We start from the raw sequence: 14,655 nt of genomic DNA on the forward strand, positions 1-14,655 counted from the left end.
GTATGTGATAAATTTGCCCCAATCCACAATGCGATAATTGAATACATTGAAGTATTACATGGATTTATCAATTATCGCATGCAGGAACAGAGCTTGCGAGAAAGCTTGTGATCTGCTGACTGACTGCCCTTTTTGGATCACTGATCATCAATCCCTGGGTATTTTTACCCAGCAAACACACAAAGGGAAGCGCTAATAATGATATCTCGAGATAGCGTTTTTATCACAGGACTTCCTCAGGCATTATTTTATGCAAATGTCAGCACCATCCCTGATCTGACTCCTTCTATTGCAGCCCCCGAGTAAGTCCTTGGATACACACAGACTGAACACACAGTGGGAAAATCATTTGGTGGTGAGCGGTTTGCCCTGCTAAGCAATAGGCTTGTACAGGGTGGCATTCCACTCTGTCGGGGAGGCGGATCCAGTACCTGATTACAGGGCTCCGAAAACTAGTAGCGAAGCTCTAAAATTAGGCCCATATAGACCCCTTAATTACTAATAATTACAAATAAAAGAACTAAAGGGAAATAAAACATAATGTCACTTGAACCCGTGGTTTTGAGTTTTTCCTAATTCCTATTTGCAAATGAAACAGTCGGACGTGTCATATATCGGGGCGAGCAATCTGGCGCACCAGCCAGTGTTGATCTATGAAAAAAATCCAGAGCCAATAGCTTATTTTCCATATGGTGCAGAAAGTAATTCCCTGAGCTGACTATAAATAAACAGCAGAGAGCGCGGAGTACGGGGAAACTTACATGTCTGGATAATTTATGGAGGTAGTCGTCATCCATCTGTTTTTTAAAGAATGCTTTTGATATGACAATGCACTCAGCGCCATCTGAGACCAGTACCATGCCCAGCGTGTCTTCGAAAATGGTGTAAACCAGTCCCTGAAAGATAATAAACATTTTCCATCATATTTATTAAGCAGAGCTTCTACGTAGAACACAGAGTAGGGGAAAGTCAAACAAATACTGTCATCTTCAAGTGGGACGACAGAAAGTGACTTATAAAATAAATATACTTATTTTTAAACTGTGGGTCAAGGTTAATTTATACGTGGGAAAGTGATTGTTTGCTTTCGCTGGATATATGTGTGCAGGTGCTGACATTGTAGAGTTATCTGGGCACACACCAGCGGATTACTCACAGCTACAGTACCGAACCGGTGGTGTTGGTTGGTTTACTGGCAGAAAGCAGGTACTGTCGTACTCACTGTTACATGCACAGTGGTGATGGATCAGAGATGGATTTCATACAACTCAACAGTCAGTGAGTTTATGTAGGAAGGGGGTGCAGGAATGCTGGAAAACATGGATTGCAGGTAATACTAGGTCTATGGAGCTAAGCTAAAGTTTTAAATAACACTGTGATGCTCTATCGAACACGGGGAGGGTTGTATGAAAGAGAAGAGAAAGTAGAAGTGAGCCAGGTAATTGTATGGAATTAACTTGATAAATGTTACCTCAAAGCTGATTGGTTGCCTTCTCTTATTACTGCTCACTAGAGCTCTTAGTAGCCATATTGGGATATGGCATGAAGCCTCCCTAGAGAACAGGAAGACTGGAGTCTAAAGTAGCACAAACCTTTTTCAACAGCTTTAAGACATTTTATAATGTATATAACTTTATAATCTTTGCCTCAACAAACCAGAACAGAACATATTACTGTGCCGTTTTATTTTCTCTATCTTTGGTTTAACACCCTGATTGCCCACCCCATAGGGCCAGTCTACAGATGCAAGTCACAGTATAGTGGTCAGGGGATAAGTGATTGCTGTCACAATGTAAAGGTTGAACTGCAAGGAGCAAGTCAGACACATAGAATGGCTGACGGGAACCCCTGGCTTCATCTGTGTAAGTGTTGCTTTTGGCAACACCGGAGCCAGCAACACACCTATGATGTGTGCTCATACACTGTGGCTTATAGCCGAACAGCCCCGCGAGGCATGACAGGCCACGGGCATCACGGGCGCGCCAGGCATTGTTCTTGCTCAAAATCTGCATCATATTCACAAACAACTGGGAGCAACAAAACTATGTTGATTATACTGATCACTGTTTGCAACATTTGCACATCTGTTTGCGACTGAGGGGGTTAACAGCTGGATGCTATTGTGCAAACTCACAATCCTATCGATTATCGACTGAGTGCACATGGGTGTGGATCGTAGCATGCACGCGCAAGCGCAAATCATACATTTACCTGGCAGAAGCCGGGCTGAAATTAGGGGGGCTGGCCTCTCAGTCAGGGGGCGTGACCTAGGCTCCAGGCGCTTCCACAAGGCCACGCCCCCATTTTCACCACTGGGGGGGGGGGGGGGGGGGCACGTCCGGCAATGTGAAAGCTGCAGGCCATGCCCCATGTCCCTCTCTACAGTGAATAGATGCTGTGTGCTCTGCTAAACAGAACAGCGGCTAGCAGGGGGGACACCCAACTGCCCCCACCACCACCACTATGGGACACTGCCGGCCCCGGGTGGGACATGGGACAGTCGAGGTATGACCAAATAGCGCAAAAAAATAGCATATGTATCTGATTACAATCCCCTCTCAATTTGATTGACAGGAAGTCGCGATCTGTGGGTGGTAACCGGTTTCTGAGAGTGCCAGGAAAAACGCAAGCGTTGCCCAGGCGTATTCACTCTGTCCGGGCAGCGGCTAACTGCTCATCTTGTGACTCAGATTTCAGGCGCCCTTTTACGGGAACAGGGCGGGCAGCTGACATCGGGTGACGTCAGCTGCCCGCGCGTTATGGGTGAATTAAAATGGGAACGAACAGCATCTTCATGGGGATGCCCATAAAAAAGCTGGGCGCTCCCATTGGCGTGACCCGTGTCCGCCACCCCATGCCACCCCACCCGCACTGCTCTGTGCATACGGGCCGGCGACTATACAAGTTGCCGCGTCCATTCGCAAACAGAGCCTACACTTGTGCATAAATGCTTACGCACATGCGCAGTACCAATACTTTGCTTCCCCCTGTGTGAATGCTCAGGGGAGCATTAAAACTCCAGTGACCTCCATTGTGCCAAAACCAAGTTAGGGGCCCACACATACTGTATCTCCAGGAATTTATTTTTTGTATCACTGTAAGCTGAGTGCAGAAGATATCAGAGATTGGCTCAGTGTCGGCCCACTGGGGGAATTAAGTGATATGGGCTCATGTTATCTGGTGTAACCAGTGTCCAGTGGGGGTGTGGTCAGCCACCACATTGCTTTGCCAACTAGAGGATGCATGTGCTGGACCGCTTGATGGGGCAGTAGGGCCAAACAGATGTTCTCCCTGTACCCCTGTGGGCCAGTCCATACTTGGTTAGCTAAAACATCACAGAATACTGCAGCCCCTATCATTCTCAATGCCTGCGGCTGTCTGGACTAGATCACCAAGCTCTATAGCTGCACCATGGTCTACACTGTCTAGATTAACATTAACAAACGTTCGACATGAGTTTTTTCAAAATTGTTTTCGTTCTTTGTACTTCTCCATGCGTTACGATCCACGCGGACTGTGATTGGGAATTGTAAAGTGTGCTGAGCACAACAGTACCGGAGGGAGGCACTGAAGCATGGCGAGCGAATTGGGGTCCAAGTCAACAGGTGTTGACATTGGCTCAAAACCTTGTGAAAAACACATTTTGACCTTTGCACATACAGTACGGACCTTTTTCTGGGCGACCTTTTTCTCGTGTCAAGCTATTTTCTTGTGTCAACTTTTTATTATGTTGACAATTGACATGTCGACCTTTTATCAGTGTCAACTGTAGACTCCAAAAGTGTCGACCTTTTTGGAGCCTACGTATTGACTGTCAAACTAGGCCCTTCTAGTCACACCCCGGGGCGCATCCTTAGCCTCTAGCTGTGTGCGGGCATGACGTCATGTGCTGTGGGAGTGGGCAGTGCGAGGCCAGGAAGCCACCCTGCTCTACACTCTACCCTAAGACAGACTCTTATTGGAGCCGCTCCCCTGGCAGGAGAATTTAATGAATCTTTTTCTTATCTCTGTGGAAAGATGGTGTTAAATAGGCCCCTACATAATATGTCTCCATTTACAGTGCCCGTCTTAGAGAGAAATATATTAGCCGGGCAGGAAGCTGTATGTCCCTCCTAAACCACTGTCAGCTCCTAGGCTCTATCTGCCATCCAAAATGTATTTAATCTGCTAAATACGGCTCCACACTGTAAATATTGGGCGTATCAGCGGTTCCTAATGGCCATAATCTCGGTTCTTAAATCCTGCATCCAATATCTCAATTCAACTTCCGGATCTCAGCCAAGTACGGAGAAACTGCTTATTTTTCTTTCTGAGGTTAATCCTAAAAGTGGGATAATATTTATCTAATAGCCGCCACCGCAACCTGGAAAGCAAACCCTTCTGACCGTATTCCGCTAATGAGGTCAAGAAGTTCCTCTCCGGCTTAAGGAGACTCTTCATTTAATTAGAGCGATTGTAGCAGTGAAAATAAAAGCAAGGTTCACTGAAAAGCAATATCTGGCTTCTCTTTTTTCTTCTTGGCCTAATTGAGATTCCAGATGTCTTTCAGCCATGTCCTAACTGTCGGCCTCGCAGCAGGAAAGGTGGCTGAATATGTGAGAGAGCAACTGTATACACAGCCAGATAGACATCTCAAAGGCTAGGGTTGGCTATTTCTAAGCAAAGACTTCCGCATAAATCTTATATATATGAACACAGGACAAGCACAGATAAGAGGCAAGATACCACCCCGGCTCTCTTTTCTTCCTTATCTAGAGCAACTTTGCCCACCGCCTTCATTGTTTTATAATAAGGTCTTTGAACCGCTGTTCGGTGTCCGATTCCTGCCCTAGAAAATATTATGTCTATAAATTACCGATGGCTATCTGCGTAACTTCATGACGAGACAGCATTCACATACAGACCTATTGCAATTTAATACTGTATAGGCCCCCATACATTAGGCCGACTTGTCCTAGGGACAAGTCGGACCCAATTTACCTGCGAGCCGCCCGGCAGCTCCCCGGGAGGCTCATATACAATTTGGCACTTGATGTGCCATTTTTTACATGGGATAAATCGCATGCGATTTATCCCATGTAAAAAAAAACCCGGGGAGCTGCAGGGCGGTGAGGAGTAGTGGGGGCGGGCAGCGGCAGTAGTAGGGGCGGGCAGCGGCGGCAGTGGTGGGGGCGGGCGGCGGGTGCGGTGAGCGCTGCTGACCTGGCCGGGCAGTGTACTTACACATAGCAGCAGCGGGGACGGGACGCGTAGTGGCGGCTATTAGATTTTTAAAATACTTGTCAAATGACCGGCCGCTCTCTGATTGGCCGGAGAGCTCTCAGCCAATCAGAGAGCGGCCGGTCATTTGACAAGTATTTTAAAAATATAATAGCCGCCACTGCGCTGCCCGTCCCCGCTGCTGCTATGTGTAAGTACACTGCCCAGCCAGGTCAGTCAGCAGCACTCGCCGGTGCTCAGGGTCCCGCTGCCCGCCCCACTGCTCCCCCGGTGTCTGCATGCATATGCCTGTCAGGTGGCAGGCATATGCATACAGGGAGGTCGGACGTGATCGTATGTACAGACCGTCCGACCTCCCTGATCCGGTCCGATGCGCACGGGACCGCGCATCGGATCGGATCAGATATCACACACTTACGATTTTGGGCCGATATCACCCGATTATCGGCACAAAGTGCCGAAATCGGATGAAATCGTCCCAAAATCGCATAGTGTATGGGGGCCTTCAGGCTATTTGCATCAAGAGTTATTTGCCACGTGAGAACTTTATGGATGGTGCATTATGAAATATAAACAGTAAGGTTCAAGAAAAGCTCTCGTACCTGGGTCAGGTCACGTCAATGGACGGGTCCCAGGGTGACAATGCCCGATTCTAGCACCGTCCAGTTAGGAAAATACATGGACATCATCAGCGTACTAGAATGGTTTCAGTGTGTGCTGTGCACATGGTTCCGTGGGTCCACACTCAGGGCCGCCGATAGGGGGGTGCTGTGGGTACAGCTGTCCCGGACCCCGGCCTCTGGAAGGGCCCAGGCAGCTTATTTTGCCCACCACGACTCCCCCCCTTGACTGCCTCCGCTGTGCTCCTGCGCTGTGCTCAGCTCAGGTCCCAAAGCACAGGCATCTTCAATGCAGGACGCCGGTGGCCAATTAAAATGCTGCAACAGCTTTTGAGCCAATCAGAGCTCATGTACCATTAGCCAATCAGAGTGGCTGTTGGTACCTGAGCTCTGATTGGCTCACCAGCTGGTGCTGCATATTAATTGGCTGCCAGCATCCTGCATTGAAGAAGCTTGTGCTCCGGGACCTGCCTGCTGGGGATGAGGGACTCGGAACAAGAGTCGGGCAGTAAGTGAAGGGAGGGGAGATGGGGAGGGGGATAGATGGGGGGGTGGGGGGTGGAGGCGCCCGGATTGGAAATCAGTCCCAGGCCACTAAATTTCTAGTGGCAGACACTGCACCTGAGGATGCAGTCAGCATCCCCGTAGTTAGCATGTCGGCGTTCAATATACCAACTATACCGGTACTAAGTGGAGTGCCCCAGGGTTCGGTTTTGGGGCCCATTTTGTTTAACATTTTTATTAAACTCCACACAGACATAGGCATTCATCCACACTCACACCACTTATCTAAGAAATAAAGACGCTTACAACTGAATTGGGCTTAAAGGGGACGGCTTATTTATTTTGAGCAGGGGCGGCCTATTTGAATCTAACTAAAATTTATGTCCCTGCTCTAACTAAGGTGGCGGGCAAAGAACGGCATGCAATATAAATAACATTGCTGGAAAATAACAAAGTAATAAAAATAACAAACTCCGGATCTAAGGGCCTCCTGCCCTTAATTGCCTAGGACCGGCCACCTGCCAGCGTCCATGACAACGGCACAATTACGAAACGGACTTTTCCAAAAGGGGCCACTTGCCCTTAAGGTCAGGGGGTTGACCTTCTGCCTCTGCCCCTGACCTCGCATATCACTAAGGCAGAGCTCACCACTCTGCCCGAGTCATCAAAAAATTGGGCCACCTGCCCTAACCTACAAATGTCCGCAACAATTTACCATATCCGAAGTAGATGATTGTTAAGGTCCAGATGTGGGCCCACCTGGATCGGTGATGCCCACATCTCGACATCAACCACCAGCTAAGTGTAAATACAGCTCTAATTTAAACTACCGTTCTTTCCGCCAAACAAAATAAGCCGACAACAACTAAACGGATAAATGAAAAAGATGTCTTAAAGCGAATTCTAACTAACAATTGGGGCGGGAGGGAGGGCAACGGTTCCTGAAGCAAGAGGCAGAAACTTCTGGAAGCAGGATCATCATCCCATCAATCTCCACCTCCAACTTCAAGACAGCCTATCCTGAAACATCATTCAAATCTGCCAACCCGTCAATCAAGACAAGCCGAACCCCCGGGCCCAGATCCAGTGTGTAAGCTAAGGATTCCTGCCGATAGCCAGGTGAGTTTATGCTGTTTTCAGCCAGACAAGCTGGCTTCTACAGTCTTAAACTCCACACAGACATAGGCATTCATCCACACTCACACCACTTATCTAAGAAATAAAGACGCGTACAACTGAATTGGGCTTAAAGGGGACGGCTTATTTATTTTGAGCAGGGGCGGCCTATTTGAATCTAACTAAAATTTATGTCCCTGCTCTAACTAAGGTGGCGGGCAAAGAACGGCATGCAATATAAATAACATTGCTGGAAAATAACAAAGTAATAAAAATAACAAACTCCGGATCTAAGGGCCTCCTGCCCTTAATTGCCTAGGACCGGCCACCTGCCAGCGTCCATGACAACGGCACAATTACGAAACGGACTTTTCCAAAAGGGGCCACTTGCCCTTAAGGTCAGGGGGTTGACCTTCTGCCTCTGCCCCTGACCTCGCATATCACTAAGGCAGAGCTCACCACTCTGCCCGAGTCATCAAAAAATTGGGCCACCTGCCCTAACCTACAAATGTCCGCAACAATTTACCATATCCGAAGTAGATGATCGTTAAGGTCCAGATGTGGGCCCACCTGGATCGTTGATGCCCACATCTCGACATCAACCACCAGCTAAGTGTAAATACAGCTCTAATTTAAACTACCGTTCTTTCCGCCACATCAGTTCAACCTGAACTGACCCGCCACCAACCTAATGACAAAAACTCCCTCAACTAAACCTCTAAACTTCTCAAGGCGTCTATCAGATTCTGAAAAAACAAATCCATGCCGACTATAGAGAGATGCACCCCATCTGGCCTATAAAGGGTCTCGTTTCTAAAGGATATGGCCTCGTGCCTGACGACCACTCCGCCCTCCGTTACTATAGCCCTGCCGACTACGGAATTGATCCGCCTCCGTACCAAATCGATGGCACCCGGATTGAGTGCATCTCTCCAAACCCTCCTAGGTATAATCTCTGACCAAAAGAAACGGCAAAATCGCCATTCTCTGATCAGGTCCAGCAATAAATTCCTAATCTCAAATCGTATATTGAGACCGGAATTATGCGTGAGGTCGTTGCCCCCCAAGTGAATGATGACAAAAAGTGGGTAACCAAACGACCTAACCGACTCATCCAAAAGACCCCTCAACGCGGACCACCTCATACCTCTACGCCCCAGCCAACGGATAAATCGCGTCTCAGGGAAACGTTCCGTATCCGTGGTTACCTGGGACAAGGACAACCAATAAATAAATGAATGCCCCACCATCCAAATCATATTGGTGTCCAAGCGTTGACCTGCAATTCGAAATGATAGATACTGTTAGAAAGATTGAAATAAAGGCAAACATCTGGAAAATTTTAACGGGCCCGGGAAATTCCCTTAAAGGTGATTTTGGAGTTCTATATTAAATTGTTGATAACTAATAGGACTGTGATTTGGGTGATCTATTTAGGACTAATTGATTTTTTGACCCACTTAATTTATTTATAATCCCTACTTGTTGTTTCTTGTGGATTGGGGGGGGGGGGGGGGGGGTGGGTCACCCGATTTGACTTGAGGCAAAAAACACAAATCTTCCACCAGTTGGCTAGAGCCTAATTTAAGACTGGTGATAACACAAAAAATTCCTCAAGGCCCCCCAAACACTAAAGCGCGTTTGGGCGAGCGGCTACTCCTCAAATGGGCTCACTGGACTATGTCGGCCTGATGTATCGCTTAAATGCACCAGACCGCCATCTTCCGAGTGCTCGTATGTCGACCTGAGACCAACCCGCCGCAGCGGCTGCCGAAGCGGCGCCGATACGGAAAGAGTGTGTCCCAAAGTCGGCTGGAGAAAGACCCTGATGCAATATACAGCGCCTGAAAACTGACCTAAACTGAAAGTTAGTAAGGAGGGACCCGTCGATGTGCATCAGCCAGGCCCCGGGCAATTGGGGCCGCAACTCCACGTAAGCCAGAGCCGCCGCCACCGGACAGATCCGGCGGTCGCTACTCCGACCCAAATGGACCCACTGACCCCTGCCTGCTACATCGGTCTTTGAGCGCTGTATCTTGCACCACAAACCGTCGTGGTGCACGTCGACATGGCCGAACAGCATAGGCGAGGGAGATGCCCTGGTTGCGGACACCAGTTCGCCTACTCTGAACGCCCCATGGAAAGCCATGGCAAAGGCCAGCCTGAAAAGTCGAACCTCGTAATCGTTTGAGCAAATTACTCTTAGAGACCTCGAGATTCGACGCAACAGGCCGGCATCAATCGGCCTGCGCCTGTCGGGCAAAACCGGCCTGGTTCTGGCCCATCCTTTTAGCATCCTGGAAAGGATGAAAGACTTGGTGATGTCTCTCTTCCCACCAAGACGCAAAAATAATGATATGCCTGCCAGAGAGCGTCCAACAAAACTTCTGGACTTACCCTCCAAGTACAGGCTCCATACATAGGCGATAATAAGACGCTTAGAGCTCTTACCTGTGCCACCCTGTTCAATCATGAACTCGCTCCAGCGCTCCCATGAGGCCAGATAAGCTCTGAAAGTCGCCGGCGCTAACGACCGCAGGGCCAGCTCCTCTACCCCTCCAGAGGCACCTGCCATAAAAAAGATGGACACTGTTCACCATACTTCTGGGCTAAAGGCACAAGTTGCCTGAATCTTACCCATTCGAAATGGGACAATGCATCCGCTACTTCGTTAAGCACGCCTGGGACGTGCTTGGCTCGCAACGTAATGTTGTTCCCCAAGCACTTCATCACTATCCGTGCTAAAATACGCAAAACTGGGAGAGAGGTTGACTTCAGTTGCGTAATGGATTGTACCACCCCTAGGTTATCACACCAAAAGACAACCTCCCTGTTTCCCAATTCTGCGCCCCAGAGCTCTAAGGCGACCATTATTGGAAATATTTCCAATAATAGCATATTCCTAGCCATGCCGTCTCGTGCCCAAGATTCGGGCCAGGCATCTGCGCACCAACGTCCCGCATAGAATGCGCTGAATCCGAAAGATCCTGCAGCATCTGTATATAATTCAAACTCCGCATTTGCAACGGCTGGAGCTTGCCATATGCATATGCCGTTAAAATTATCCAGAAACATTTCCCACACTTTCAAATCCCTCTTCATTTCTGAAGATAGACGTAGAAAATGGTGGGGTTTGCGAATCCCGACGGTCGCTCGCTGAAGTTTTCTACAAAATATTTTGCCCATGGGTATAACTCTACATGCGAAATTAAACAGGCCCAATAGAGATTGGGCCTGTCTAAGTGTTAACTTAGCAGCCGCGATGGCATAAAGTATTTCGTCATGTAGGCGGCGTACCTTATCCAGAGGAAGTTTACACAGACCCAGCTCGGAATCAATTTCAATTCCAAGGTACACCAAATTCGTAGTAGGTCCCTCGGTTTTTTCCCCTGCCACGGGAACCCCGAAATCCCTAAATAAATCAAGCGCTGTTTCTAGTAACTTAAAGCACAGGTCAGAACCTGGAGGACCCACTAGAAGAAAGTCATCCAAATAATGAGTAATGCTGTCAGCTCCCGTCACTTCCTGTAGGCACCACTGCAAAAATGTGCTAAAGCGCTCAAAATAAGCGCATGAAATAGAGCAACCCATGGGCAAACATTTATCTATGTAAAAACCCCCATTCAATTTAAATCCCATGTATTGAAATGTGTTCTTATTTAAAGGTAATAGTCTAAAAGCTGATTCAACATCCAATTTGCACATGAGGGCACCAGGACCCATTTTTCGAATAATGTCTATAGCGTCCTCAAATAAAAAATAATTAACAGTGCACAAATCGTCATCGATGGCGTCATTGACAGACGACCCTCTAGGACAAGAAAGATGCTGAATCAGCCTGAATTTCCCTTTAACCTTCTTGGGAACCACCCCAATAGGGGACAAAATTAGTCCCTCAACTGGTGGTGTTGAAAACGGGCCTGCCATGCGACCTAGTTTTACCTCGGCTTCAACTTTTTGGGATATTATGTCAGGATATTCCATGGCGGAGCGTAAGTTTCCCCTAGTTCCCGTATTAATCGGAGCGGAAACAGGTAATTGGAAACCTTCTGAAAATCCGGACTGCAAAAATTTAGCTCCATCTCTGTCCGGATACCGTTCAAGCCATGGTAACATCCTGACCAATACTATTGGAGTTGAGGCTCTATCCAATGACAGGTGCCGCTGGACCGCGGCTTTGTTTTGCCGTGGACTGAGTCCCACCTCCCCCCCAGTTGGTGGTTTTGTGCAATCCTTGATTGCGTGTGGACCTCCGCATCTGAGACAAAGGTGCCGAAAACTACACCGGTTTCCCAGGCTGCACTGCCCATTATTAAATGAGTAGCACTTACCATGGCCGGGCTTAGTATTACCTCCCTTATTAATGTTATTGTAAGGCCTACTCCCATACTGTCTTACCCACCCCTTATTCTCAGCAGCCCTAAGAGGTGTAGCTGATTCGGTAACTTCGACGTATAACTCTACGTCTTTCTTACCAAAATCAAACACCTCTCGGCCTTGCTGCTTCCTCCTAAACTCTTCGTCATAGATCCGCCAGCCGGGACCCACATACGAAGTGTAGAGTTTATGAATGAGAAACTGGCATCTCACCAGGTTCACATATTCATCTGGATGCGTTTCTAAATAACAGGCCGCAAAAATAAGTATGCCTCTCACCCAGTTATTATAAGTACGAAAGGCATCCTCACTAGAGGGTCCTTTCTTCCTAGCCGCCAGGAGGGCCCGCCTATCTTTGCTTGTTAAGGCAAAGATATCTACATATCGGCCCTTCCTAACCCTATCCCTAGCCCTGGGGCGCAAACCACGCTTTACAGCGGTGTTTGCATACTGCACGGTGTCTGATTCCACCGATACGTTTGATGAGCCCGAGCTGTGGGACCGATAAGTTCTACGCCTCTTTTTATTACAACGCCGCACACCGCCGTCCGAGGATAAACCACCCTCGGATGACGTTGATGCCAGTGAGGAGTCAGAAGTTCGGTGTCTGCGCCGCCTCTTACGAGACTTGGTAGCCCTCTTATGCTTAGCCGCTGCCCCTGAAGAGGAGCTTCCTGACTCCTCCCCATTAGACCCAGCATCCTCACTTGCCCAATCTGGGTCATTTGATGACTCACCCGTGTCAGATGCTGTTCCTCTTCGCCTAGCATCCCCATCGTTGCCACGGCTTGTCGATTGCCTTTCCATGACCTCTTGTTCCGATCCTTGACCTGCCAATAGAGGTTCAGTAACAACCCCAACAACAGATGCATTGCCGTGCGATGTTCTATCCCGTGAGGAAACCCTTCCTCCGCCCCTAGCCGCAGCAATGTTAGGCGTTATGGCTCTGGCTATGATGTCAGCCACCGAAGCCACTGTAGCCGTCGGTGCAGCGCTCCCTTGTCCACCTGGGCCGGCGGTCATCAAAGGGGCCACTGCCGATACTACTGCCGCACAAATAGATGTTAACGCGGACGCGTCCAGCGACACCATATTCCCTGCTGGATTAGTTCCCCTGACCGCGTCCGCATAAGTGCGGCCGGTTTGCAAACCTGTCGCTGGCGGCGCCCTGCTGACCTCTGCCGCCCTATCCGCTGCTAGCCTTCTACGCTCGCGGCGCCTTGCCTTAGCGTTAAGGCGAATGCTCCCACTATCCTGGACTGTTTGCGACGAGCCCGCATGGCCCCTCTCGCATCCACTAATTGCCGGGCCGCTCTGAATACCATGCATGGTCCCACTAACTTGTACATCCATATTACTTTCACTATCTGACTCATCCGCCGAATCAGACCCAGACGATGAGGATTCATCCGAATCCTCACTGGAGTCATGACACAAACCCACTGCGGCCACAAGCATGGCATATTCTGCCTCAGTAAGCTTGTGCCTCATATCGTTAATGAAATGTCCCTCAGGTATGACATTCCTCCTCCTGCCACCAGATGGTGCTGCCACCTCATCTAACCTTACAGCTGCACCAGTGGCTACCTGCTTAGCCTGGCCTCTTCTCCTTACACTGCTAGGTGCACCATTATCCCTGACCCCAACAGGCTCTACAGCCTGTGGTCTCCTTCTATTACTCCCCCTCTTTTGTCTATTGCCCTGGTGGGCTAATTGCTGACCTCCCTCATTTTCACTAATATTGCCTACCAGGCCAGGGCTGTGCTGTCCAGCACCAGCCCTGACCGTGCTTTGCCTTATGTTAGAAACTTGCAGGCTGCTATGCCTAGCAGCCCGCATTACTCCCCTGCGCGCCGGAGCACCGCCAGGCTGACTACAATTCCCTACATGCCTAGCGCGCTCCGGCGCGGGCCTAACTAAACGCCCGCCGCCGGAGCCCTGCGCTGCTTCACATATATACTCCGGCGCGGCGAGCGGTGCTTCCGCCGCCGCGCACTCCCTGCCTCTGGACCTCCCTCTCTGCCGCCCGCCCGCTTGTACTGCTCGGGCGGGCGACACTACCACCGCCGCTGCGTTCCCCCTACGGCGTCCACCCCCGCGAGCGCCGCGGGCGGACGAAGCCGCTGCCCCTCTCCTTCCCCGCCGCCCGCTAGTGAAGTGCGGGCGGGCGACGCCAGCACGGAGGGCGCTGCCAAAGCGCCTCCTTCAGCCTGCGCCCTGAGGGGAGAACTCGCTGGGGCTGCAGCAGCCGCCCCAGCCCCCATCCTGCGGGCTGGTGAAGGGGATAAGCCCCTCTCCTCGCCCCTAACAGGAGGCCTGTTTCTAGGCCTCACCACTAAGCTAGCCCCAGCATATCTAGTGGGAGCCCCCACAGATCTTTTGGGCCTTGATGCCATATTAGAGAATTTAGAAAAGATAAAAGAGGAAATGATAGGAAAAGAGAATAAGCTTTATAGGCTTAAAGAGTAAGGGAAAGATTAATGAGAGAGAAGTTAGGAAATAAGGAATGCAATGACAGATTTATTTAACAAATGTCTCTGTACTTAACAGTCCTCTCAACGGTTCCTGAAGCAAGAGGCAGAAACTTCTGGAAGCAGGATCATCATCCCATCAATCTCCACCTCCAACTTCAAGACAGCCTATCCTGAAACATCATTCAAATCTGCCAACCCGTCAATCAAGACAAGCCGAACCCCCGGGCCCAGATCCAGTGTGTAAGCTAAGGATTCCTGCCGATAGCCAGGTGAGTTTATGCTGTTTTCAGCCAGACAAGCTGGCTTCTACAGTCTTAACGATATTGGGATAGGGTTACTCAGCA

At 49.5% G+C, this 14,655-nt stretch overlaps 1 protein-coding gene across 1 annotated transcript in view; it reads right to left on the reverse strand.

Annotated features, from left to right (window-relative positions):
- The window catches only part of LOC146058571 (cyclic nucleotide-binding domain-containing protein 2-like), a 161,661-nt gene that overhangs the window by 13,612 nt on the left and 133,394 nt on the right, over positions 1-14,655 (reverse strand). Inside the window, exon 14 of the mRNA XM_083170851.1 lies at positions 762-896. Coding sequence (XP_083026977.1) covers positions 762-896 — 135 coding nt within the window. The remainder of the gene's footprint in view (positions 1-761; positions 897-14,655) is intronic.

Source organism: Crinia signifera, chromosome 2 (genome assembly GCF_055691185.1).
Source record: "Crinia signifera chromosome 2, ASM5569118v1, whole genome shotgun sequence".
Classification (NCBI taxonomy): Eukaryota; Metazoa; Chordata; class Amphibia; order Anura; family Myobatrachidae; genus Crinia; species Crinia signifera.